This window comes from Chaetodon auriga, chromosome 10 (genome assembly GCF_051107435.1).
Source record: "Chaetodon auriga isolate fChaAug3 chromosome 10, fChaAug3.hap1, whole genome shotgun sequence".
Lineage (NCBI taxonomy): Eukaryota > Metazoa > Chordata > Actinopteri > Chaetodontiformes > Chaetodontidae > Chaetodon > Chaetodon auriga.
The window spans coordinates 25548203-25575986 of record NC_135083.1 but is presented as its reverse complement, the minus strand read 5'-3'; the positions used below and the strand labels follow the sequence as shown (position 1 = coordinate 25575986).

General features: G+C 40.6%; 1 protein-coding gene across 3 annotated transcripts in view; it reads left to right on the top strand.

The window, feature by feature from the left end:
• Positions 1–27259, top strand: part of plch2a (phospholipase C, eta 2a) — a 168461-nt gene extending 141202 nt beyond the window's left edge. For 2 of the 3 annotated variants that reach the window (XM_076740470.1, XM_076740469.1), the window contains exons 10-22: positions 5015–5122; positions 7889–8044; positions 8937–9035; positions 10279–10379; positions 10531–10619; positions 10821–11003; positions 11213–11320; positions 11962–12086; positions 12600–12684; positions 15001–15147; positions 16088–16167; positions 20419–20794; positions 24410–27259. In XM_076740470.1, coding sequence (XP_076596585.1) covers positions 5015–5122; positions 7889–8044; positions 8937–9035; positions 10279–10379; positions 10531–10619; positions 10821–11003; positions 11213–11320; positions 11962–12086; positions 12600–12684; positions 15001–15147; positions 16088–16167; positions 20419–20794; positions 24410–26061 — 3309 coding nt within the window. In that variant the 3' untranslated portion in view covers positions 26062–27259. Of the gene's footprint in view, positions 1–5014; positions 5123–7888; positions 8045–8936; positions 9036–10278; positions 10380–10530; positions 10620–10820; positions 11004–11212; positions 11321–11961; positions 12087–12599; positions 12685–15000; positions 15148–16087; positions 16168–20418; positions 20795–23424; positions 23449–24409 lie in introns of all 3 variants that reach the window. The other variant, XM_076740471.1, reaches the window with a different exon arrangement.
• The last annotated feature ends 525 nt before the right edge of the window (positions 27260–27784 follow it).

Below are 27784 nucleotides of genomic sequence, written 5' to 3'. Positions count from 1 at the left end.
AACCACACAAACATGGTATCATATGAAAGCAGAGAGTCTGCTGCAAGGATTACGATGATGTCTGCCTCCTCACTGTGCGATGAAAACTCAGCGAGCTAGCAGCCAAAGAGTAGCAAAAATCTTCACAATGTCATAAAGTATTTAAAGTATTTTTTACCTTTGCTGTTTTGTGGTCAAAAGTTATATTCCAGCTTGAAAAAATGCTGCTAATGTCTCCTCCTATGACTCTGCGTTAGTTTGAGATCAATCACGAAGGTCCTGGTTGTTTACATGAAGAGGAGGGGGTTTCTAGAGTGGGGGGAGCGCTCTTCATGCGATATACTATCTCTGGGGTACTTCCCTCTGGATCATCATTGGTGCTACTATGGTGAATTTGGGTGCTGCCCCTCAATTTTCAAAATTGACCAATGGGTTGCTGAGATATTGACTGGTGAAACTGCACAGTTAGTTTCACTGCTCCGTCTCATTTACACATGAATGAGCAGAGCGCTCACAGAGGACCCTGCTGAGCAGCCTGAGGTGTTATTTTATTGTTTTATTTGCATTTCATCCTTTTATGAGAGATAAGAAAAATAGCAAGCAGAAAAAAGGCTGAAAAGGTGTTTTCAACAGAGGAGTTTCTCTGTGTGCGTGGACGAGATAACGGTACTCTGCTCAGATGCGCCCAAATGAGCGCCTGGACATACCTGTGTTAAAACATCTGTAAAACTGCTCAGGTTAGGTTTTAGGTTTAGGTTTTAGCATGCACTTTTGCACAGTTACTCATCAGATATTAATTTACTAATTCTTAGATGAATTTGGCTACTATCCCATGATTTAAAGGTGGTTTTCGCCCTAAATAATGTTTTCTTGGTTTGTTTTAGGCTCAGATAAAAAATGTTAATTTTCTACTGTTCTACTGTTACGGTAAAAAAACACCGTCATATACAGTGAAACCATTATAATTTTGAAAAATACCATGATATAGATTTTTGGTCATACCCCCCAGCACTAGTTTCATTCTTGTACTGCAATTTACCAACTCAAACTTTTTAACAACTGGATTACTTGCTTGCAACTGGCACACTTCAGTATGTTTTTGAGTCAGAAGCTCTGTCAAAAATTGACAGTCTTTGGGGCTGTGCCAGTAAGTCTCCAGTGTGTCACGCTACATCTGCTTCATGCTGTGGGCTCATGTTAGTCTCAGGTAAGTCTCACGCTGTGTTGCAACTTGCTCAAGTTTCTACACCAAAGACAGCGACATCTCTGCTCCTCGTGCTGGTCATAGCTGTTCCTCTAATCACAGCAACTTCCACCAGACCTTGCAAGTGCAAGTTATACTTTCACCTGCCTCACCATCCGGATGCAGAAAGTAAATTGAAAGCTGTACTTGAACTACTTTGGAGTACGTGCATGGTTTTAATCTCTTTTGAAACATAAATCTGAAGTTTTATCCCCAGCAGTCAGAATCACCGTTGCACTACTGGCATTGAGTAATAGAACTTTGAACACTGTGAAGTAGAAAGTTTTTCTTTCTCTCTGAAAAAAAAAAAAATATATATATATATATATACAGTATATATATATATATATATATATATATTTTTTTTTTTTCAAAGACATACCTGCAGATGACTTTATCTGAGCCTTATTAGCTGGAAAACACAATGGGTCCACAACATGAAGCCTTACCCTGGGCCAAGTTCAAAAAATAATAATACCACAGAAAATGAATATATAAGTTTCAAGCCCCGAAGGAGCAGAATCCTATTGTGTTTGTACCGGTTTATTAATATTATTTATTTATCTACCTGTTTTCTGCTGCAACAATTGCTGTGAGCTTAAAAAGTCCAGCACAATGTGCTTTGCAAAAAGGTCTCATGGACCATAAAAGTCTGCCATGATTTTGATTTTTTGGAGAACAGTAATATGAATAAAACTTTTTATTTTTACTGCATTAACTCCAAAATTGGTATGGAGCATGAGGGGACTTAAATACATTTTTCTACTGTAAATGAGCAAGATCAGTCAAAAAACATGGCCCCCATCAGCCAAAACAGTTTACAAGGGGTGGGGGCTCAGCAGAAGAATGGCCCTCTCTCTCCGTAAGCGTCCTGTTCTCATTCCCAGAGCGTTAAATCCTGATACCTTGTGCATCTATATGCGATATCAAGGGGCGGCTAAACATCAGCATTTGATGCCCTGACAATTCAACCGGGCTAGTGAAAGACACTGGGATAATTTAGATATATATAAAGGATTTATTAGACCCTTACTGTTTTCTTAGTCCCTTACATTACTTCTTTATTACTTCTTTACTTTCTTTTAATGGAGCCCTTGTTGAACGTGCTCAAATAGGATTATATTGCAGGTGCCGGCTGTTTTTACTGAGCTTGCAAAATCCAGTTTTTCTCATTGTGTGCCTGCAGCTTGGAGTAAAATGCACAACCCTAAAGCTTACCTAATTATAACACTTAGTGCAATGTAAGTTTTTAAGCTCATCTTATTTCACATCCAGCTGTTTCTGTTTTAGTTTAGTAATTTATTTCTTGTCCTACTTCTACAGATTTAGTAGTAACATGGTGATTATTGCTACTGATGTGTTGGTTGCAGATGTGACATCTGCTTTATGAGTCATGAGAGAGAGAGTCTGTAACTTGAGTTTGGTCTTACCTTGCCTACCTGAACAGTGGATGAAGTGTGTCCTAGCAGCATGTCATTCTTGGGCGCCTTGAGGGAATTTCTTCAAATGTGTTTACTTGGGCTCGAGGACAAACTCAAGAACTGAAGGAGCAGGGACATTTTCTATCCAGAAAGTCAAGGGCAAAGGTCAACTTCACTTTGACATCATAATGTTCTGCAAAAACACTTTTCTGTCCATTATTCAACACTGTAGCTCAGACACAGAAACGGAGATTGTGACCATATCTCACATTTGGTCGATATTGTGTTGATGACACTAATCTTGGTCTCCACATTTAAGCTGTGCTGATTGCGTAGATCTTCTGTGCTGTTAGGTTGCAGATGTGTGCAAAGCAACCACGTTGTACAATTTCTTTGCAGCATCATCCTTATTTAAAGCATTGTTGTTCACCACAAGCTCTTTGTTTTTGCTGATATTTAGCTTCAGATGATTGTTGTGTTCTTTTTTTCTTTTTTTTTGGTATAATACTAGTAAGTTCCTGAAGTGGAAAATGCTGTGTTGATCCTCTGATTGGTAGAGTGTGTTGTAGCTGTATGAAACCTGACAAGAAGCTCAACCCGAGCAATGTGTCCTTTTATTATTATTCACAGTACAAGGTAGTACAGTTGAACATCAATCAAAGCTAAGACAGCATTAGACAGTTTTCCTGAAACAATAATTGATGACAAAAACTATATTTAGCTAATTGTTTTTATCCTTAACTATAGAGAACAACCCCCAATTGCATTGTGATTCCCCACTACTGAAACCAAAATTAAAATACAGCTTCAGTTGGGTGAATGTCATAAACAGCGTAGCATCACATTTTCTTTTATGTTCCAACAAATGTAACTTCAAATTTGTCGAAAAGCCTAACGCTGTCATTTTGAAAGCTCAAAGCTCATGCAAACCATTTGTCTGGGTTGGCAGTGTGGAAGAATTTGTGGTGTTAATCATTAAAGTAAAGTTAGTTTCACATCTGGCTTTAACCAACAGAGACAGGGTAACATGATGATGAGCAGCAGCAGCCCTCTGTTAACAGGGGAGGGAACAGTATTGAGGTTAATGAGGCTTTATTGACACCAGATGCTTTCACTCAAGAGAAGGCATCTTGCCAATACCGGGCATGCCAAGGACTGCTCTGCCAGCTGTTATACCAGCACCACTACCTGTGGATACGTCGGAGTGTTATTGATGGCACCAGTATATAGGCACTGTGAGGAGCACTGATATCCTTCCCTTCAGCTTTCCCACTGCCCAACAACACCCATGCTGTGGGTCACTGTGATTGAGAATGATTGTTAACTACCAAACAACCTCACATATTACTGAAAAATCCATGGCTCAGACAGTGACAGTGGGCCCATCTGTCACCAAAATATTGACTGCTGAACTGAAATATCCTTCCCTCTTTAGTCTCTTCCTCATATCTCCATCTAATAGAAAGTGCAACAGGTGCTGTAAATGCACATGGTCCACCCATAGATTTATCAGCTACTAAATTGACTGGAAGGTTTTTCAACTTTTTAAGAGGGATTTCTAGCCAAAGACAATGTCAAGACAACCATACAAAAGACATTAAAGGCTGTGTAACAAGGGCTGGCTACATGAAATGGTCTAAACACTGACAGTTTTAGAAGCATTTCTGTCAAGAGGATACATTGCTTAACAATGTACTAACAACCAGTCACATCACATAAACAAACAAGTTTCTTTGCAATCATATAACAGTCCTTTTGGAACAGATAATAGGCAGAACAGGGTTGATAGCTAAACACACCACATGCCTTCATACGTGGTTCTGAAATCAAAAATCAGATAGATGAGACAGATGATCACTCCCACAGAGTGGAAACAACAGCTCGACAGTCCAGCAGCATAATGTAAATGTTAAAATGGCGCACAGGTAGCTCAAGTAGAATAGACTATATATATATATATCAAATGTATGTATACTGTATATATACATAGTGACATAATACTTTGTGAGCCTACAAAAAGGCACAAGGAAGTTCCTTCTTTCTACCTTCTTCACATTTGTTACTCTGTTCAGTTTCACTCAACTGTTTATGTCCATTAACAGACAAACTTCAAATCTTACCTCACTTTTTGGAGCACATTTTACCTTGATTATCTGTAGTGCAGGAGAGAGAGACTGAGAGGGAATGAGGGGAAAGAGACTGAAAGAATGGTCCTTTGCTGGACTTAAATTGTGATTATAGTACATGGTCACCGCCATGACCCCAAGGATGCCCTGTGTAATGGATGGAATTTTTCATGACCTACAAATCGATTAAATGAATGCTGCAGTTTTTATGTGAAGCTGTACTGACTCTGCCTGCTCTCCACCAGGGGAAGAAATTGCCTCCAAACATCGATGAGAATGCAGAAGAGGGAGACGTGTCGGACGAGGACAGTGCTGATGAAATGGAGGACGACTGCAAACTGATGAACGGAGATGTATGTAGCCTGTTTTGCCTTTTCCTCCACAACATTCATCTCTTCTACAGCCCTGATTCCAAAAACACTGGGACACTGTGCAAAATGTAAAGAAAAAAAGAATGCAATTATTTGCCCACAAACTGTGTTTAACAACAATGTTTTTACAAAGTGTTCCTGAGCTCATGTATTAATATCCTTTATACAATCATGTGTTCACAAGTGGTGAACCTCTCTCCATCCATGCTTGTGAATGACTGGGGATATCCAGGATCCTCTTTCCAGGATTTACAAGTTATGACATTCTGTTCTATGTTTTACACAGTGTCCCAACTGGTTTTGAAATTGGGGTTGTGTCCAGCAGAAGCAGGCTCTCTGTCCTTGTGTCCAGCAGATGAAATGTGAATTGTGCATGCATTTCCTGTTCTTGATGGTTCATGTTTGAACTAAGCGATGGTGATTGAGTGTTCTCCTCTCCCGTCTTGCCTTTGTTCCTTATGTTTATCTCCTGTACTGCTATCTCTGGTGTTTGCCTCTGTATTTTTCTGTGTGGCTATTTGTTCTCATTTCCTACTCTTCTCTCTTCCTGTTTGTCCCTTGTTCTTCTCATCAACTGTTGCTTGCTTCTTTCAAAGTGGAAGGTACTGTATAAAAAGCTCATTCTCAACCACCTCAGAAATCTCACCGTCATGTCTTATACTTTTTCATCCTGCCTGTGCAAGTTGAAAGTGGTCGGCCCAATAACGCTTTGTAACATTGCATCTTACAGATGCTCCCTGAAATGCATTCCTAGGTGTCTTTCATATCTTAAAATTAGTGAAGACAGTGCCAGCGATATTCAGAATTATTGGTCCCAGAATCAGCCAGAAACTGAAGCTGGTAGGATAAAGATGCCAGGTGTTAGCTTTAGCAGCCAGCTACAACATGGACAATTTCGAGAGGGTTAGTCTCCAAAATGGCAGAACTGCAACTATCAGGTAACAATTATATGGATTTCTGAAAAACAACAGTCAAAGGACAGTAGAGGTAGAAGTTTGCTTTTAAGCTTTCCTGCAGTTATTGGTGCTGAGTTAAAAGTTTAGAAAGAAGCGGTGTGGACGGTGTGTATCACATCAGGATTTACAGTGCGAGGCTAAAGGTGTTACAATCATTTTTTATTACCTATTGCAACTAATGTGTTGAGGAAAGATATTTAGTTCAAACACTGCAGCATGTGTGTGCATTGTTTTCACTTCAGTGGCTGAGGCTTTAGATGTTGTTAGAATTCCATTCAGTAGTATTCACAATCTGACCAGAACATTTTTCTTTCTGGGTGGAAAGGTCTCTGAAACAACCACATTTCATTTTTTGAAAGAGAAAAGTGAGAATTATACATACGTACATACATGGTATTATTTGCAGGCTATGCATGCTCACAGTAAATGAAACATTTCTCATAATATATATCATATATTTAACATCAGAATACTTAGCATTTCTACAAGAGATGTGTAATCCTTCTGCATCCTTTCCACATTCTTTGTTAATGAAAGCTTGATATCAATCCTATATATTTAGTTTTGACTTGTCTGCTCTGAGCACTTAGACATAAAACTCTTGCTCCAGCATGTTCCTGTTGCTTGTGATCTGATTCCACACTGAAGTGGTTTCTTGATACACTCTGCCACCATATGGCTGAACTGAGCATGTGCATATTGTTCTAGACAAGGCAATGAGCTCAGGTCCCATCATCATTCTCTGTTATGTTCTCACATGTGGAAATGCTTACATTACAAAAATGTCCATTCATCAACCAATGTGGGACATGCTGCATTATGTGACATCATGTATTGCTTCATCTTTGCTTGTTATCAGAGCTCTTAATCCTGCGTGATGTGTTTTCTTCGGCTTAGATCAGGGTAAGAGATAATTATCCAAGGTCTCTTCCACAGTAGGACCCCAGATAAAGCCATTTGACTGAAAGGGTCACTTCACCTAGATTATTAAAAAAAGCATATTTTCTCATCTGCTTTGAGCTGAATGCACCATGCAAATAGTTTTGTGTGGACTTGTTCCTGTGTGGACTTGAAATCATACTGCAAAATGATGGCTTTGTTCTCTCTGACAAGGTTTAATAGCTGAAGTTCTGCAGCTGCTTCTTCTGTACTTCTGCTTCACTGAAGTCATTTGACTAAGTGTTTTGCACATGCTCTTGTATTCCTTCCTGTAAATACTTAATAGCACTGAGATATTCCCTATCTGTCCAGGTATATTTTATGTCTTATATTTATTTCATCAGTGATTGATCTTTTCATTTTTTTCAGTCAATTGTTCAGCCTATAAAGCGTAAGAAAATAGTTTAAAGAACAAAAATGTCCATCACAATCTTCCAGAGTCAGAGGGGACCTCTTCAAATTGCTTGTTTTGTCCAACAAACAGTCCAAAATCCAAAGATATCAAATTCACAAATGCTTAAAAGCAGAGAAAAATATGTGAGAATTGTTTACTCACCACTGCAAATTACTCTAGAAAGGAAAAGAAGCCTCAGATCCAGAGAGCTGAAGTCAGAGGCCTCCTTCCTCCCTCGTCTCTGCTCATATCATTTCCTACGTAACTGATGTCAAATTTTACACACCTGTGACTTCATATTAGCATTACAGTAGAAGATACTGTTATAAAATTGGGTTCCCTACTGCAATCAATCTGTTGTATAGCGTTTACACCATGGAAAATGTGTAGAATGTATATCTCTTGCATCATGCATGATCATATATCATAGTCATGTCCAACTGTTCCTTCCTCCTCCAGACGTCAGCCAACCGGAAGCAGGTGGAGAACATGGCCAAGAAAAAGCTGGACAACCTGATGAAGGAGTCCAAGATCCGAGACAGAGAAGACCCAGACAGTTTCACCATCACAGCCCTGCCACCTGCTGGGAAGCCGACAGACAAAACCGGCTCTAAGGTAAATGCAGACGCTAAATAACATGCTGAAAAGAAGAACATTTTGATTTTGAATGGATATTACACAGTGTATACCAAATTTTGTGTTGTTTTGCTGGCGCGCTGTGGGGAAAAAGCCAGCCTCCTCCATTCTTTTAACAGAAGCAGACATTGATCTGACTCATTTTACACTCTCCTCTTCCTCCTGTAATCAAGTGTGTGGAGGTGACACAAACAGGATTTTGACAGGATGAGAGTTCAAATCAGTGAGCTAGCTGTGATGATGTGGATGAGTAACCCGAAGAATTTATTGTGAAAACACTGAACCTACCTACTCAAATAGAGCAACTGGGCTGGAACTGAAAGTGAATACACTGTTTGGATAAAAATAGACGTTTCACTGTGAACATATGTGAAAAACACGCGTCATTTGTGGGGTGGCCAGGATGACCTAAAATGTACTGTATTACAAAAATAAAAGGGATACTGTATCACTGCTAAGAGAGGAGAGCTTGTGGTTGTTGGCTTTCCCTCTGTAAGTGGGAGGATGTTGTTGATGTGTTTGATGACTCTTCTTAATGGTCTTGTTTTTTTATTTATGTTGAGTGGTGATCCAAAGACCATGTTCCATATTTACTTTGAATCTAACTGTGGGTCAAAGAAAACAGTTATGGTGAAGTGATTTCTTTCTAAGAACAACCAGTTTTTAACTGTCTTCAATTTAATTTGGTTTAAATTGATCCCAAACAAATCCTGAAATGAACAATTTGGTCCAAAAAAAGACAGAAATATGACACAAACATAAGATGTTGGGGTGATTGACAGGAGAAGAGCTAGTCAGTATTTTTTGTCTCACTTACAAATCTCCAAAATGTTTCCTAACTAAACTAGCCAAGTTTGTCCTCTGCTGTCAGGGTAAAGCTGAGGATGGAACAGACACAGCGGACGAGGCTAATCCCAGCACCAACAAGCGTACAAGCCGCTCCTTCATCGGGAGCTTCTCTAAACGCAAGGTTGGCCTTTTCCCTTCCCCTCTCCTTGCTTTCTTTTTCAAGTCTTTTTTTTTTTGTCAGTCTGAACACCTGCCCAGTCTGTTCATTTTCTGTGACAGGGATAAATGAGCATAGGCATTAAAAGATGGTTTCCATTATCAGCTTTTAATCACAAGGTGTTTCTCGCAAATTTGCTCAGAATAGAGCAGTGTAAACCAGACCTCCTGACTGTGGATGATGTGTTATTATGTGAAAATGGGGTGCTGTATCATCATTGCACTCAGCAATAAAATGACGGTAAAGCTCGGCAAACGTCCAGTGAGATATGGTTCATACTTTACTTTTGCATCAGTCTTTAGTTGGGGTAGTATAATGTGACTCCTCCTCACCTGCCTTCTTTGATAACTGTATATAAAATAGTATTTCTGAATGCAAACAGTTTGTTTATTTAAAAACTGTGTAGTCCATTATGCTGTCAGAGTTAATAGACTACACCTGAACATAAAGTAAAGATCGACTCCAGACTTGTTTCAAGATGTATATAAAATACTCTACTTTGAATAATTTGTGGCTGAAGTGGGTTTTCCACAAAAATGTTAATCATCTTGTGAAAATGACATCTACTCCTTCTTCCTCATTTAAGATTCCACATCTGTAATTGTTTTTCTTTTCCAAAGTTTAACTGTTGGACACAAGATGTCTCCTATTTCATTTCAAAGTCAGTTCTCAGTGTGTGTGCACTCGAACTTTCCACATCACACTTGTGTAAGTTGATTGAATGAATTTTGTTTATGTAACTTCCCCTGGACAGTTGCTCATCAAGTGTGACCCAAAATGTTTAGTCTCACTGACTTGCTTTATAAAGGTGTCCTCCATTGAGAGACATGATTGATTCTCTGTCCTTCTTGCGTAGCTTTAGCCAAAAACTATGCATTTAGACTTGGACATAAGGCTCAGTCTGGTGAGATTTGCAAGGCCTCATGGGGTATTTCAGTGTCATTAATCAATTAATTAGAATCAATTGTGTCTGTGCTCTCATCACCCTCACAGAAGAAGACACATACACTCAAATGTTTGTGCTCCAAGAAAAAAATCTAATATTTTGGTCAGATCAGGTGCATCTTTTCAAAAGCATCCAGGATACTTGACATTTTTTAACTGGATATACCCGTCGTTAATCATGTAAAGAAGTCAGTTACACATGACCAGAACTGTCATCAATGTCCTTTGGTTCCTCACTGGATAATAACTCTGTGTTTTGCAGAAAAAGACAACCAAGCTGAAGAAGACATCGAGCTTTGAAGACACAGATACAGACCAAGAGAGTACAAGTAGTGCCTCTCGTGCCCCCTTGCACCACAGCAAGTATGCTACACACACACACACACACACACACACACACACACACAAACGTGTGTATATAAGCACTGTCACACTTAAAAATATATCAGCTGCTACCAAATTTACATATATGTATGTGTACATGTGTAACTTTTGGACCTTGTTTACCTCACAGAAAGAAGAAGACCATGAAGTTATCCAGAGCTCTGTCTGATCTGGTCAAGTACACGCGGTCTGTGGGTCTCTATGATATCGAAGCACAAGGTGAGCACTTCTGTTCACTCTGTGCAGTTGTTAGCTTTACTCACTCAAACAAATGAGTGCTGCTAACCTGATGCTAACTGCGTAATAGGGACAGTACAATATCTATCTAGTATAAATACTCAGATCTCAAAAGTATCCAGTGTGCCTTTGAACAGATCACTGCAAATAGTTCAAAATATGTATTTGTGTCGTCTCTGGCAGCTAACTGCAGCTGGCAGGTATCATCGCTCAGTGAGACCAAAGCGCACCAAGTGATGCAGCAGAAAGCTTCATCCTTCATCCTCTTCAACCAGCGACAGCTCTCCCGCATCTACCCTTCCTCTTACCGCGTGGACTCCTCCAACTTCAACCCCCAGCCCTTCTGGAACGCTGGCTGCCAGCTTGGTATGAGCCTCACCCAACCCACCGCTGCAAGCATGATCACTGTATTCAAACTGGTCACACTTTCAGTGCTGCCACTATTATTAAGTGCTGCAGTGTTGTTGAACTCTTTGCTCTTCCCACAGTGGCATTAATGTGCTGCCGTTAACCAGCACGTTAAACTAAAACATCCAGTGTGCTGACAATAATGAAATGAACTACTTTCGTTTCAGTTGCACTCAACTACCAGTCAGAAGGCCGGGTCCTCCAGCTCAACAGAGCCAAATTCTACAGCAATGGCAACTGTGGCTACATTCTCAAGCCTGCCTGCATGTGTGAAGGTCAGTACTTAAAAAAGTTTCCTTCCTGTCATTTTCAGCGTTGACCTCTGTTTGTAGTTTCAGTTTTGCATTTTCAGAAATGCTGTCCTTATTTTGTCTATATGTAAGCATTAGAAGACTGATAAAGTTCAGTTGTGTGCTAATATTTGCCTCTTTTTGATATCAGTGTCAGTGTTGTCTTATTAACCATTAATGTGGTAATATTGAGTTCACCCATATCGCTTTTTTTAATTTGAAGCTCATGTAATTTGTAGTTTTGTAGTTGTGAAACATGATAAACCTGCATTATTTTAAAGAACTGTCCAAATGTATTTTATTGATTGTTTTTATAAAAAGTTTGTGTTTCTTTGAGTATGACCCACCAGCCCAAAGCATGAGGCTCAACAGTCAACTGTCTTTCTCCAGAATCACATATTACACCTTTAAATGTTGTTTCAAAGCCCTTCTACAAATCTGAGCTTTCAGAGAAACCTGGAAGACTTGCACTGCTGGTTGCCTTTAAAATATGTATATATATAATAAAATAATATTGATGATGATTGATGATGATTGGCAGTGTAAATGGTTATGTTGAAAATGGTTATTTAGAATCTAATTTTTAATTTTAATAAATGTATGTGCTTCCTGTCTTGCCATTGCAGGTGCCTTCAACCCCAACCTGGAGGATCCACTGCCAGCTCAGATGAGGAAACAGCTGGTGTTGAAGATCATCAGCGGACAACAGCTTCCCAAACCCAAAGACTCGATGCTAGGAGACAGAGGAGAGGTAGGGCACACTTTTCATTATTGGGAGAAATATTCTATTATGCTTTTATGTTTCACTAAGGGCTGTCTTATAGTCTGTGAAACAGGTTGTTGCTGTTATTGTTGTAAAGATCACAAAGATACTTTCAGTTGATGCCAATGGTGAATATGTAACACCACCACTTTACCAAACTGCTTTGTGCACCAGTGCTGACTTATCATACGCACTCTGTACTGTAGAAAGCCGCTCTGTGAATTAGTCCTCACAGAGCGGCAATCACACTAATCTCACTCCATCAGTGGAGTACACTTTTGATTAATTCTCAGTGGAAAGCAATACCATGGAGTTTTAACAAAGGTTTTTTTTATATCAGGAACACAGCAATGTGTGTCAACCTCACACCTTCACTGAATGGTGATGGTGATTTTCACCCAAGAAGTAATGGAATGTGATTATTAAAGGTCTTGGAACCTTATCAGAGCAAGTGGTTTGTATGAAGCAATATTTGAATGCTGTGTAACGTCTTCGTGGCAGATCATTGATCCCTTCGTGGAGGTGGAAATTATCGGCCTTCCAGTGGACTGCTGCAAGGAGCAGACCAGAGTGGTGGATGATAACGGTGAGTCGATGAGATTAATTATTTAGGTTGTAAGTCTTCATTAACAACTTACGTACCATTTATTTGCCATAGAAATACCCTGTATTGATGGATTGATATTGACTTAATACTAATGCAGAGTAAATAAATTATTTGATTACATTGTGATGTTCATGACTATCAGATTTTATTAGCAAATCTATGTAGAGTTCTCATATGATTGAATACTGCGTCGTAATCGTACCACCACTATTTCTGCATGACACAACCAAAAGGGAAAGCAGTAAGATTTCTCCACTAAAACTATGAATCTAATCCAGGTTTCTTATAGCATAGTTTGAGGCTATAATGCATCAGCTTTGTTACATTGTCCACCCAAAAGAAATGAAATCTGATGTTTGTTCCTGCCAGATTACTTTGTCTGTCTAAAGTTAATGTTTGTGTTTCTGTTGGACAGTAAGGTTGTAGAGCAGCGTGGCTTACTGTATATGTACCTGAGGCACACAAATGGATAAATCTGTGTAAATGAAAAAGAAGAGAGGCAGTGCTGTTTGATGTCAGACTTGGCTTTATTATTCAGAAAGAGACATTAAAAGTGATGATAACAGTTTTCAAGGTTAATGTAGTTGAAATCTCTGAACAAAGTACAAAGTGGACCTTTGAATTGAGCGAGTCTGGCTGCTGATGTCAGATAGAACACTGTTGTCCTGCTAAGTTGAGCGCAGTACGTGCTCCAGTTCTCAGTTTGGAGAGTTTATTGTCCTGAGTTCAACTTGCAAACCCTGAACTAGACTTTGAGTTAGACTTTGTTATCGAGCTAGGCCTATATTGTGGAGAGGGTCGTGTTGTACAGTATGTACAGGTGTAATTTTCTTTTGTTAATGCTTTTGACCCAACTCTGAACCAAGGGGTTCACTTAAACCACCAATGTGAACATCAGCACCTCATAGATGTTGCAGGGTCCATCAGATGCTGCTATGTCTGTCTAAAGGTCTGATCACACCAGAATTTAAAAAGGCACCTATCACTCCATGAAAACCTTGATTTTGCTGGGCTCCACTGGTTTCAGTACAGGTGGACTGCAGGACACAGGGACATCACTCTTGAGTATGGTCACAGGTGCAACAGAATATGGCGAGGCCTTTGAGCATTTCAAAATCAGACAGATTTATTTCAAAGGCAGCCATTTGTGACTCGTGTGCACTTTCATTCAGGATATCTCAAATTCCTCTTTCTGACTGATTGATATCTATTAGGAGATATTCTTAGTTGTCTTTCTTACCAGCCAGAATGCAGCTGCAGATATGTTGAATTATAATTCCATCTAGTCAGTCTGCAGTTATGACTGTCAAAATGTATTTGTAGCATGTGTAACCTGGAATTAGAGATGTTCAAGTGAAGCCTATTAAATGCTTGGCTTACAGTAACAGGATACATGTCTAACCACACTGAACAGAGGTTAAACAAGCTTTAAGCTTTCACCCAAGGAGTGTAGCATAATTTAGAGCAAAATCATTTTCAGTGGAATCAGGATGACCATGGACCATGGAGAAGTTCAGCTTTGGGGAACTTTGATGTGCAAATTTGTGCTGTTAACCAGTAGTGAACCATCGTGACAGAACGTATTGTACCTTTGAGCGAGCAAATCCCGGCAAGGGGCCTGGAAGTGCAAAACAGAGAAATTTATTGCAGCTGTGTTGCATCATCCAATTTTACATGACCTTTCTCTGCTCTACAGAAGAGGCATGGTTTACGGTCACATGGATGAATTTCACTGAGTCACTGTAGTTTAAGATGAGTCATTAAGTACTGGACAGTTTGATGTGGATACTCAGTGTCTCTGCTCCACAGTGCTGTTTCTGTAAACTGAGCCACACATGCTGTCCTGGTGTTTGCATGAGGAGAGCTGTGGTTTACCTTTGACAATGTATGCATGTGCTGATAAGGGCCATGCATTGGTTGAATGTGTGTGTGTGTGTGTGTGTGTGTGTGTGTGTGTGTGTGTGTGTGTGTGTGTTTAAGCCGTCTGTATGGGTTGTGATCTATAATTGATGAGCTCAGCATGAGGAGACGTGCGCAGGCAGCACCTCTCAGTCTGCTCACACACCCTAAATAATTGATGAGTGCTGAGCTCGCTCTCTGACTCTCTCCTGGACGGTCCACCCTGTCTGTCCTCCATTTCTGTCACTCTTTCTCTCTTTTCTTTTTATCTGCCTAACTTCTCCTCATTATGTGTCACACTCTTTCACCTGCTGTCTTTTTCAATTTTTCTTCTCTCTTTTCCCTCTTCCTCTGTTCTCCCTCTGCTCTCACCACCCTCCCGGGACTGTCCTGTAGGGTTCAACCCAATGTGGGAGGAGACTCTGGTGTTCACGGTCCACATGCCGGAGCTGACCCTGGTGCGTTTCCTCGTGTGGGATCATGACCCCATCGGCCAGGACTTCATCGGCCAGCGCACCATCGCCTTCAACAGCATGATGCCAGGTAAGACACTGTGAGGCACCTGCATTTAGATGGAACTGTGTTACCCCCGTGTCACCCACATCTTTCACAGATCGTGTTTCTATGGTGACCATAAAAGTCCTGTTTTTGCATTTTTGTTTATGGTTCATGATCAATTTCCAGAGACAAGGAAATTCAATTTGCTCATATCAGATATTGCTGAATATCAGGCACTCTTTTGGGATGATTCTGAGATCAGTACTGTTTGGCGCACCATCCTATTATGAATGACTTAAACAGAGTTTATTAATGGAATACTTTTCATATTTTGTAAAATATGCCTATTTGTATTCTTTCAGAGAGTGTGATGAAACGATGGATATCACTCTGATGTCTGTGTGTTAAGTAGAGAGCTGGAGTAAGGATGTGGATAGCGTAGCTTAGCATTTATAGTTATAGGGGAGGTGGCCAAATACTTCTTGTTGAAGAACAGCCAATATCTGTATTTTGATGCCACTTTATTTATTTTGAAGTAAATCTAGTCAAGTTTATGCATAGCCCAATGAGATATTAGCATTTGATTTTTATTTGCATTGAACAGAAAGTTCTTTGTCAAACAGCATTTTCCATCCGGAAGTGTAAATTGAGACCTCATTAGGATTTTACCACCTAGAAGCATACAGAAAGAACATATAGACAGAATAATAAAAGGCCGAGTATCAAGCCTTGAAGAACACCACACCTTACAGTTTTAAGATTACCTGTTATCTGGTGGCCTGTTTGTTAAATATTACTGATACAAGACTGATACATTATGGACTCCCTAGATAGTTTATAGATAGATAGATTTTAAATGATCCAATCAACCACAGAAAAAGTTTGTTTCAGTGCTGATTGATACACCTATTTAGCCATGTCTATGTGCCCTGTTGTGTGTGTAACTCACTGATATTGTAGCTGTCCCTGTGATGTGTGTGTGCAGGTTATCGCCATGTGTACTTGGAAGGTATGGAGGAGGCTTCCATCTTTGTTCATGTAGCTGTGAATGACATCACTGGTAAGGTAGGTACCACTGAGGGTCAGCTGGAAATGTATGAAAAATCTGTTACCGTTGCTCTACAATTGAAATTTCCTGTAAAATTTGAGATTTTAAAACAGCTTTGCACATTTACAACTTATCAAACCACGAATGTATCGCCTGTGTGTGAGACTGATTACGTGAAATGATTATGAAAATGAAAATAATGAAAAGAGTCTGTGTTAATTAGAGCCCATTTTGAAAAACCCAGTGATATATTAGCTAATAATCTTTTTTTCTCTCTAAGAATTACTGTACTGAGTACCGTATTTTACAGTGTAAAAATAAACTTGTCAGTGCTCTCTGCTGGGCAAACAATGTAATGGATGGACTAATCTCAAACATATGTTTGGCATTACATCATAATTCCACTAATCTAAAATTGGCTAATATATTGGATCGGCCAGTTAGCGATTGAGCTATAGTGCCCAATAAATGCGAAAGCACAAAATGACCAGGAGTGTACAGGTATCTTTAATCAAAGGAAAGCTTGGAAACAGCAACAACTGAATAAAATTATCTACATATAATTCTGACTTCAGGAATAAACAATAGACCAGTTGTTTGATCTGTGTGGTTTGTTTGTGGCTGCAGGGCTTTTTTTGGACCAGCAGGACTGATAGTAGTAATTTTCTCCAAACAATTCTTCTGCCACCGCTTAGGGAGCAGTATCATTTGAAATACTTGAATTCTACAAATAAGATACCAGAGTTTTAGTGCTATACCAAAATGATACTGTTTTCCTCCTTTTTGGAGGAAAATGGATGGTTTCCGTGCAAACCTTTTCTTTCATTTTCCTGTGACAAAAGAAGTTTGAGGTTTGATACCTCTTCCTGCAACTGCCTTTAATGGCAAAATTCTTAAAAAAAAACAATGAAGTGAAAGAGGAAATATTAAGGTTCGACATTGTCGTTGGCTGAACATTGATTTCTTGATTAATTTTATCTTCCAAAGGGAGATTGGTCTGCATGGGCACAAAATTGAACCTACACAATAAAAACATACACAGTAGGAACAGTCTGAGACATAATCCAGATGTGCTAGCTATATAAAAATATAGGGTTTCTTCCGATGTGTTTCAGTTAGGGCCAAAAGTATGTGGACACCACTCTTCATCTTAATGGTCCGGAATACTCTGATATATTAGACTACAGATTGTTTCCACCTTTGTGTCAGTGGTTTGGGTTTGTCCTTTTCCTGATTCAACATGACAGTGCCCTTGTGCACAAAACCAGGTCCTAAAAGAAATGGATTTTCTACATGGTGTAGAAGAATTTGACTGACCTGAGCAGGACCGTGACCTCAACCCCTTCCAGCACCTTGGTGATGACCCGGAATGCTGGCTGTGAGCCAGAGCTTACTATCCAACATTAGCTGGATATTTCTGGCCATGAAGTCTAAAGTATATTCATGCAGTTACATGTAAATGTCCAAACCACTATTGGGCAACAGCTTCAGTTCTGTTTAATTCGTCTTAATTTCAGATGAAACATAGCTCAGCGAAGTAGAAATGGTGCACTGGCAGATAAGTTGCCTGTGTGTATTATTGCTGTTATTTCTGTTTCAAAAGGTTTTTTCTTGGGTCCTAAATAATGTAAGCATTACTATCACCACACAAGCTTTGATTTTATTTCCTTTTGACCCCTCAGTTTTTAATGCACTCAGCTGTCTCCAGCCATGTTGTAAATGACCGCTCTGTTGTTCACATTGTCCTTACTTTGAACTTCCTCTTTCGCAGCTCTTGCTGTGTGCTTCCTGTTGTGATTTCTCTCTTACCTCCCCCACACCCATTTTTTCTCTCTTTCATCCTCCGCCTCTCTGATTTTCACTCTCTTCCTGTGTCTGTTTGTGATTTCAGTGGACCTCTCTTTTTCCAAACGCTCCATTTAGAGGCAGGAAATTTTTAGGAGCCTTGAAGCTGCCACTCAAAACTCAGGTGTAGTGGGACCCAGTCGGCATCTTGCATGAGCCACATGCTCCACCCTCTTTGGCACCTAAGTGACATCCCCCCTGCACATGCCCTCCTTGTCAGCCAACTGCAAGCATTAAAAATTATAAGGTCAACTCATGCCTCACATGAGTTATGAAGGCTTGATGTGACTGCTTCATCATTGATCCCCCCCTCCCCCCCACACTCCCTAAGTAGATCCAACCTACACAGTTAAAGAGCTGAATAGAGAAGAGATGTGAGTCAGGAAATCTGCCAGACTGCAGTGACTTCTCTCTGCTATTTTTTGCTGAGAGCATGTTTTCCTCTTAACTCGGGAGTTTTTTTTCATTGCACTGCACTGCAGGTATATTCAGTTTCAGTGCCTTTGAGGACATTTATTTCTCGTGATATCTGTCCTTGTTTTCAATCATTTTATCTGCTGTTTTTTTTTTCTTCCATTGGAAAACACTGCAGAGGAGTTTTCTTGACAGTTTTTAATTGTCAGATGACAGACTTAGCTTTTACATTTTTTTTTCCATACTGTAATCTGTCTTCATTTTGTGATCATTGTATTCCAGCATATCAGGCCAGTGTCTCATGAAAGTGAAAGGAACAGTCCGACATTTTGGAAAATATGTACTTTCCGTGGTACCACAGCCAGAAAATAGTTAGTCACTTTGTTCTGACACAGCTGACAGAGCTGATTTAAATTGTGGATTTTGGATTGTAGCTGTACCCACAAACTCTCAGTCCAACTCTTTTGTAAGTTTTACTTTAAAGCATTGAACTATGCTGTGTCTCTAACATTTGCCATATTTTCTTGTTCTCAAAGTATACCAGGTTCCTATTTTTTAGGCTTAACTCTTACAGTATACCTGGCAGCATCCACTGACTCTGCCAATCTAACACATAAATCTAGAGTCAGATATCTTAGAGGGTTGTTCAAAAATTTGATAAAGGCATTCATTGGAGCTGCTGCAACACCCTGCTTTCAGATATTTGTTGATGCTATCTCTGGACTTATCTCAGTGCTCGATGAACAGGGTAACAGAGCTTGTCATTTGCCTCTGTGTCAGACTCTGTGTATTTCCCATAATATTGGACTGTTTTTAAATTTTGCAGGCCAAAGGCACCCCAGACCACATAGCATAATATATTGAGTCCCATCTCCTCATGGCTTAATAATTGTTATATTCAGTTCAGCCTGCATTTCCCTTTTTCACTGAACCAAGTACTTCTTTTCTTAATCAGCTTGTCTTTTTCTACTGTACTGCTGCTTTCCTGCAGACAGATGTTCACTAAGAAATTCACAACAGCAGTCAGCAGTTGGACTATTTGGATCTACTTCTTTCACATTGTTTCAAACTTTTGATAGCAAATAACTTAGATAATATGATTATGCCTTGTCCCTCTAACACTCTATTTGGTTTGTCATTTCTGTGGACTGGTCCAATGCCATTTACAAGATTGTCTGTCAAAGTGAGCTCCACAGTTTGACAGACAATAGTTTCACATAGTCATTGTCTGACTGTCCTCATCATTGTCATCATTTTTGCCTCAGTCTTTGTGACTTCTGATTATTACCATGCAGCACCTAAAGGCACAGGAAACACCCACACAGTGTTACATTTTTTTAAATCTGTGCAGTCCCAGTATTAAACAAGAATTTGGATTTTTCCCGTCACCTTAAATCCACTATTTTCAGAAATTAAAAAATCCTACCTGATTATAACATAAACTTCATTATTCTAAAATTTTTGTCTTTTGAAAAAAAGCCAACATTGAAATTGCAGTCTCTGTGTTACCTTTAGCCCATTATTGCAGTGGTCTAGTTGGTCTAGGAAGTGCCAAAATTGGAAATTTTCTATTTCTACACACAGTAGTCATTGTAGTCACTGTATTTCATTTTAGAGGCAATCTTTATGTGTTAAACTTTAACAGGCAGCATCAAACATGTGTTTGCATAACTAACAATTACCACTGGTGTCTAACACACAAAACTTCACAATCCACATGGAATTCAAAGGTAATCAGCATGAATTATAGCTGAATGATCATGTTAAAGACTGATCATTCAGATGTGTTTTAACAGGAAGTTTCTTGGGGAAAAAATGGATATAGGTGGAATTAGTTTGTTACTTTTTAAGCATGCTCACTGTACAAAACAGAAGCATTGTTGTTGTAATTCAGTGTGAGACCAGTGCCACCTACATTATGGCAAACATTGTTCATGTATATCTTCTCCTTGACTTACTTATTTTGGCTTTTGAGTTTGACAATGATGTTTTGTTGTGTTTTTTGTCAGGCCAGAGCAGCCAGCGGCATAAAAGGGCTGTTTCACAGAAACCCAAAGCAGGCTTCCCTGGACAGCCATGCTGTTGCACAGCACAGTCGTAAGCACCCATTCGGTGCCCACCTCCTGCGCCGTACTGCCAGTGCACCCACCAAAGGCCAGCCCAAAATCAGGAAGGGCTTCCCAGAGATTGCCATCGACACCAAAGACTACAGCTCAGAGGGTGCTAGTGAGGAGCAAGAGTCTGAGGACAAGGCTTCTGCTGCTACCTCTTACCAGCCCACAACACCACTACACCGCAACGGGGACTCACTGGCATCTCACCAAGCCAAGGGCCCCTGGGACCATCCAGACACCAATGGGGCTTTTCACCCTGAGGAGGGTAAAGGTAAGAGCCCATTTTTTGCTCAGCGAAGACCCATGAGTGAGCCTCTGAAACGGGCCAGTCGGCTCCGCTTTAATGACCCGCTGGACGTGAAGCCAGGTGTGTTTGCCCGCGTTGCACTTAACAGCTCAGGCAGGGTGGGGATGTCCTCCAACTGCATCACATGTGTGATGGGCTCCAAGGAAAGTCCAGAAGCTGAGAGAAAGGGTCCAGTTAAGGAAAGGCAGGGGTGCAAGTCCAAAGTGGTACATGGGAAGAAGCAGGATAGCAATAACGATACCAAGAGACAAATGCAGCCAGAGCCTGATGCCAAGCCCCAGCCCCTCATTGCCCAGACAGAGTCACAGCCATCTCCTCTCCTTCCCAAGTCATGTGTGGAGGCCCAGTTTCAGTACTCGCCGCAGGCTCTCCTTCGACCTATCCCCTTCCCCAGATCCAAAGCCATGCAAACTCTGGGTGCCCAGCACATTCGACCTCATCCTGACGCATCACAGAGGAACACCCGGTCCTGCAGCGTTCCGCGAAGACGCTCCCCCAACGCTGTAACTCCAGCACCAATCCTCACAGCAGACTGTAGGACCAACCTCTGTTGGCAGCAGGCAACACCGCCCAACTATGGCACTGTTTGCACCCCATTCACAAACAGTAATGCAAATGGAGGTCTCTTGCTTAGTGATAGTAGCAGCTGTGACAGCTTTGGCAGTCTGAGCAGCTTGGAGTCGCCTCCTATGTTGCCTCCATGTTCTGTACTCGACAGCCGAAAGAGGGCTGTTGGCACCCTGCAGCGCGAGATGAATGCCCTGTTTGCCCAGAAAATGGAAGAATTGCGCCATAAGTCCCCCATGTTCTTCGCCGGTAAGATGTATCTGAGGCAGTATTAGCAATAACCCGGTAGCTGCTATGTAGTGGATGTAGTGGGCCTTTTGTGTACTGTAAACTGTAGACAGCCTCCTTACATGCTAAGACAACAAGTGTTTGCATCATGTTGTCAGAATCACCCTCTGCTGTGTAGCTGAAAGTAAGACACACCTCATCATCCCATGTGTCCCTGATAGTTTGAGGTCAAGTCTAAATCCCCTCAGATTTCTGTCCATCATTAACAAAGTGAATTCAGTTCTAGCTTTTGTAGCTTTCTCCTAAGGTTTTTATTTATTCCTGTTTCAATTAATCGATTGCAATTTTCCTCTCTGTGCCTTAAAATACCACACCTGATACTACTCACATGCTTGACAGATGAGAGAAGTGGTAAGTTTAACCTAAAATGAATAGAAGTAGTTAAGTAACCTTTGCAGTAAATAACTTGATCCTAGTTATTTTGATGCATATGGTCTAAAGCAGCATAAATACAGAAAAGGCAAAGCCACATCCTCATATGACCCCATCTGAGGCCTAGAGGAAATTAGCTTTGGAAAATAGCCCAAAACTTCTTTCTCTGCAGTCTGAATATGAACCTTAGAGCAACTTAATCACTCTGCACCAGGAGGGAATATCTGCACAGCACTGCGGAGCTCATGTGTATAGTGAAGCTGAATGAACAAATATTGCAGTCATTATCTTGAACACAGATCTAAAGGCACAATTGTTTTTTGCTGTCATTTATTTTTAATTAGGGTAATGTGGATTTAATCATCCGAGTCTAGTAATAGACTAAATAATCTATACATGTATTATGTTCTACAACAACCATTCTTTCTCATAATGTTATTCTCATATCATGATTCATTTTCTCATAAATGTGACTTTATTCTGATAATGAAGTCAATTTTAGAATAAAGTCAATCCATGTTTCTCGAAACATCCCAATTTTAAGACTTGCTCCACTACTCCTTGAGGGTGCTCATTACAGTACATTGCAGTTCAAACTTATGAAAGTCAACACTGGTCAGAATATATACACTGCATTATTGAGCTGCATTGTATTATTTGTCTCCTTTACATATACAGATAAGCAAAATTAATGCTTTTCAATGTAATGCAGTCCAATAAACTATCACATACAACAACCTCAAACAAGTTAAAGTACAATGATATCTGTATGTGTAAAAGTTTACATCCAATTCAAGTCTTGAAAAGTACGGTATTTCATGAACACAAACTACAACAAGTGGTTGAGCAATGGAAGTCACAAGGAACTGACATCTGTGCTGCAGACTGATGGACAAACCCTCTTCCTCCTTCACATGATACATTTCAGGGGAATCCAGTTCCTGCTGAGCACCGGCTTCTCTGGATTTATCATGTGATGGCCATCAGTGTTTATACTATCAAAATGAATCTTGTGGGGAAAATCAAGTATATTTAGGGAGTTGAACATAAGAGATTTCTGGCCAAATTACAATAGTCATGGGTGCTGACATCTGTTAAATCAGATGATGCTGGCAGATGCTCTACTTGTTTGCAAGTCATATGATGAACCTCTATCTTAGCTGCTTTACCTCTTGTCTTTCTTTCCAATGTAAAACAAATGCTGTCATGTTTGCTCTCATGTTGATTAGCAATAACTTCTCTTGTTAAGATGCTTTATCTCTCCTGCAAGCTGTTTCCTTGCATCCATTCTCCCTCTTCTTTCCAGTTTTGCTAAACTTCTTATTCCTCTCTGTCCCTTTTGCACGCCTTCTCTGTTCCTAGTGCAGAATTGAGGGGATGACCAGAGCCAGGTAAACCGTTGCATGTGACCTTTAAATACATCCTGTGCACCTTCACCTTCACTTCACCCATCAGTCTCTCTGTCTAACCAGGCTGCTTCTCCTATGGCCCATATAACACACCTATTTGGGTTGGCTGGTGTTTGAAATCCATGTTCTTCTCCATTTTCACATATTTTTAAAAGTGGGCTGACTCAAAATGACGTGAGAGAGCACCATGTCAGTTTTGTTCACATCTTTGAAAAGTGGTGCAGGTCCAGACAGGGATGCTCACTGTCGGCAAGTTGGGAACACAATTCATGTTTGTTTGTAACTTTTCACTGTGTTTTGACCTGTACAAAGTTTTAGGTCTTAAAGGTCTATTGCAACTTAAGACCTACTTTTACAGTTTTGACCGAAATTCCAATTGATGATAGCACCGCTGTGCTCTCCATGTTAGTTGTTGAGATCTGACACTCAGGTTCGGACAGGGTTTAAGCAGATTTTTGGAAAAGAACACAAAGGTGAATGGTAAAGAGCCTTATTTGTAAGTTACAAATTACAGACATGCAGCATAACAACAGAAGTAAGATTTAAGTTGTGATAAAGTGGAATTTTAATTTACTGGTTGAGCAAGAAATATATTTTTTGCTTAAAGTTCAGTCCTTGTTTTCACAGTCATTGTTCTTTATCAAGCGTTGTTTAAAATGTAATAAAATATAATTTGTGGCACTTTAAACACTTAAGGTTTCACAGTAGCAGGACCTCCACTGCCTTCACATTAATTATATTGCAAATAAGCCTAATGTGAAATGGTCACATCTAGCAGATGCCTGCTTAATAAGGTCAATATTCAAGCTAATACTGAACCAACAGATCAGTACATCCCTAGTTTTTGAGCAGTAACAGTTATCATTTTTACAGTCCAAAGGCTTTCAGTGACCAGTGACATTGTTGACAGTGATACATTTCTTTGTTGTCTTTCTTTCCACAGACTGTTCCACAGTGCAGAGACCAGCCCACCCTCCTCCATTTCTTGCACTAAACTCTGAGGACGCCAAGATCTGCTCTGTGTCCACTCCAGAAGATAGCCTGTCTTCACATCACTCCTCATCTACACCATTGCACTCACCATCCACAGCAATAAATGCACACCTCCCATTGACCATTCCTTCAAATGGGGTGGTGGACAGTTCTATCAAGGAGAGCGGAGACCCTAAGAAACCCCCTACCCCTTCTAGAACCACGTCACTCTTTCTAACGAACCCTGCTGAGAAAACTGTACCATCACAGCGTACTGAGACCAACAGAAGTACTCTTTCATTCATGGAGCACATGCCAAATCAGAGGGAAAACCCAAAAACTCTGACAGATAAGAAAAATGTTACAGCAGAGTTAAAGTCTGACCACAGACTGGAGCCTCCTGCTGCAGCGGTGGTGTCCACTGGAACCTCTGCAGCCCCTGCAGCTCAGATAAGCCAAGCCAGGAGAGCACTTTTTAGCAATTTGCCATCGCACACACCAGTAAGAAGAACAAAAAGTGAGGGCCATGTTCTGGTGGCTGTAGCCTCAGCTGAGCAGGCCCAGTCAGCAGTACCAGAGGTCTGCACAGATGCTACCATGAATGACCGCCTTTGGAGCAAGTTGGAGCCATGCAGCCACCGTGATAGCATGTCCTCCTCCTCTAGCATCTCTTCCAGCGATACAGTGATTGACCTGTCCCTGCCTAATTTAGCCAGGAAGAGCCTCACCAGCCTGCCCACAGCTAGCAGCACCTGCGATCCTCCCTGGGTCACCTGCCGTCGCTCAGCATTGGTCTCTTATGATCCCCTGCGAGTCAGCAAGAGCAAGTCAAACCCTAATCTTCAGCAAAGTGAGTGCTCCAAAGATGAGCTTAAGCCCCGTCCTTTACAGCCGCCCCAGCAAGCTTCTGTGGATTCACCCAGCAGACTGGCTCAAAGGAGGCACACATGGAGCCGACTCTATATGGAAGGGCTCAAGCAGTCATCAGCCAGCAGGCCGTCCTCTGTAGCTACAACACCAACGGCTACAGCTTCCATGTCCAAAAGCCTTGGGGATCTCACCTCTGATGACATTTCCTGTAATTTTGACAGCAAGTATCGTAGCATCAGCCGCAGCTTCATTGTTAGGCCAACCAGGGACCAGCTCCGCAAGGGCAGCCCGCAGAAATGTCGGCCATCCAGTGACCTGACAGAGCAACTGCGAAAGCTGACTAATGTGGAGCCCCTGACTGCTAGCGACTTTGCCTCGGAAAACAGGCCTGCAGAGTCCCAGGAGGAGCCTGTGGATGAGACTCTGGTGCGAAGGACCTCCTCAAGGAGCCAAAGCAGGGTGCGATATATTGCAAACAGGGCCAGGAAAGCCCAGGAAAGACAGAGGCTCCAGAGTCTAGTCCAGGGCAGAAGTGCAAGCTTTAGCCTTACTGGTAGCATTGGCAGTGGAAGTAGTGCTAGCCCCATTGAGGAGCGGGGAAACCCTGAAGGGGCTTGTTGCGTGGCCCGGAGTCCATGCACCAGTCTGGACCTGCTGAGTCAGCTCAACCCCGTAGGAACCTCCTCCCCTAGACAGTCCCAGTCCTCCCCAGACCCTGAAAACAGTGAAGTCTTTTTCATGCTCAAACTCTAAAAACTGGCAGACTTGGAACTGAGTGTGAGAGACACAGCTAGGAACTTTGGAATTCAGTCCAATTTTTCTCAAGTGAGAATCTTTTTTTTTAGAAAAAGTTACATATCTTGCATATTGTCTCAGAAAACTGGTTCACACTGTAGATTATCCCAACATCTCACAGAAGACTGTTCCACTGAATTAGTAATCCATGAACAATCAATTCTATATCTTGTGCAGGATCCATTTTTTAACCTGTGCATTCAGAAAGCATTGTCTTGAAGCTGCTGGAGAGCAGTTCTTCTAAAAGCGACTACTACAGCCTGGTCATTTGTTTGCACCAAATGTTAGATAATTGCCAGAATGTATTTAGTGAAAAAAAAGTGAGTTTTTATATAGCTGTTTATGTTGACTGTGACTACTCTCATGTTTTTTTTTTGTAACTTTACATGAGCATACAGTAGCAATAGATCACAGCTAGATGATAGGATTTTAAATGACCCATTCTTTTATTTACTTGAACTGTAATGTTATACTTTATCTGAGTTGAAAATTAGATGCTTTATGTCAAGTCAATTATCTGTCCATCCATCATCTAGCAATATTTTGAAAATGATGGCATGATACCATATTGAATATAATGTAAAGTTTGATGCTAACACCTGAGGCTTGTCTCATGTCTTTGCTGAAAAAAATGGAAAGGAATTAATCCTACAATGCAGATCAAAAGGTCTTCATTTTTAGTATTCCTTGTGTAGTGGTTACATTGTAATTTGACTGAACAGCCAATATTTTGCTATCTTCCTAATCTGTGGCATGTCACAGCACTGAGCTCCTGTACGTTAAAGCAATGGTGGATTGCTCCATACCAAGTTTAGCTCTTTTTAGTTGACTGCATGTCTTTTATGTACTGTGATGTTTATCCTAAGGCTGTGCTTTATTTTACAAAGACTTTTTATATAAAGATTTGTTAATATTACAACCTTCTTTTTTTGGATTGTCTGACAGTGGTCATAAGAGCATCATGCCTGAAACCCTGTGTTCTTCTTGATCCATGATACTAATACAAGATGGAAATGATCTGTATCAAAGCACGTTTATTTGTTGGCCTGCTGTATTGTTTGCACTGCCATGCCAATTCATTGTGCAAAATTTTAGGGACAATATTTAATTCAAACAATGTGTAATTATGATCTGAATAAATCTCAAATGAATATTATTGAAAGTTTCACAGTTAATTTATTTCCTTTACACTCAATCTATCAACAGCTGTTTTAGGTCAAAGACAAATAAGAGTCCTTAACAAACCAGTTAAACTGAGCCTTATACAAGCTGACATGTAAAAGCCTTTGGCCTTGATTTTGGCAGGGTCTGCTTGCTGCTCTAATTATGGACTGTTTGGGTCTGTGTTTACCAGCCATCACCTCTCTCAACGCCCCCTGCCCCCCCCCCCCCCCCCCCCCCCCCCCAGACCCCCTGCAGGAAAGGAGAATGTTCCAGAACAAAGACTGGAGGTTGCACAAGAGATGTCAAGCTTAATCAGTCATTAAAGGAGAGAAAAACATTTTTTCAGCGTCACTTGCCACCCAAGACTAGATTTTGTAGGTAATTTTAGTCATACTAATGCAGGTTGCATAATTTATGCTAAAGTATTCAGTGTTTTCTTCAGAACCAAGATATCAGCAAAGTTAAAACCTCTTTGAAACAACATGTACACAAATTACCTACTGAAATCTAATATAAT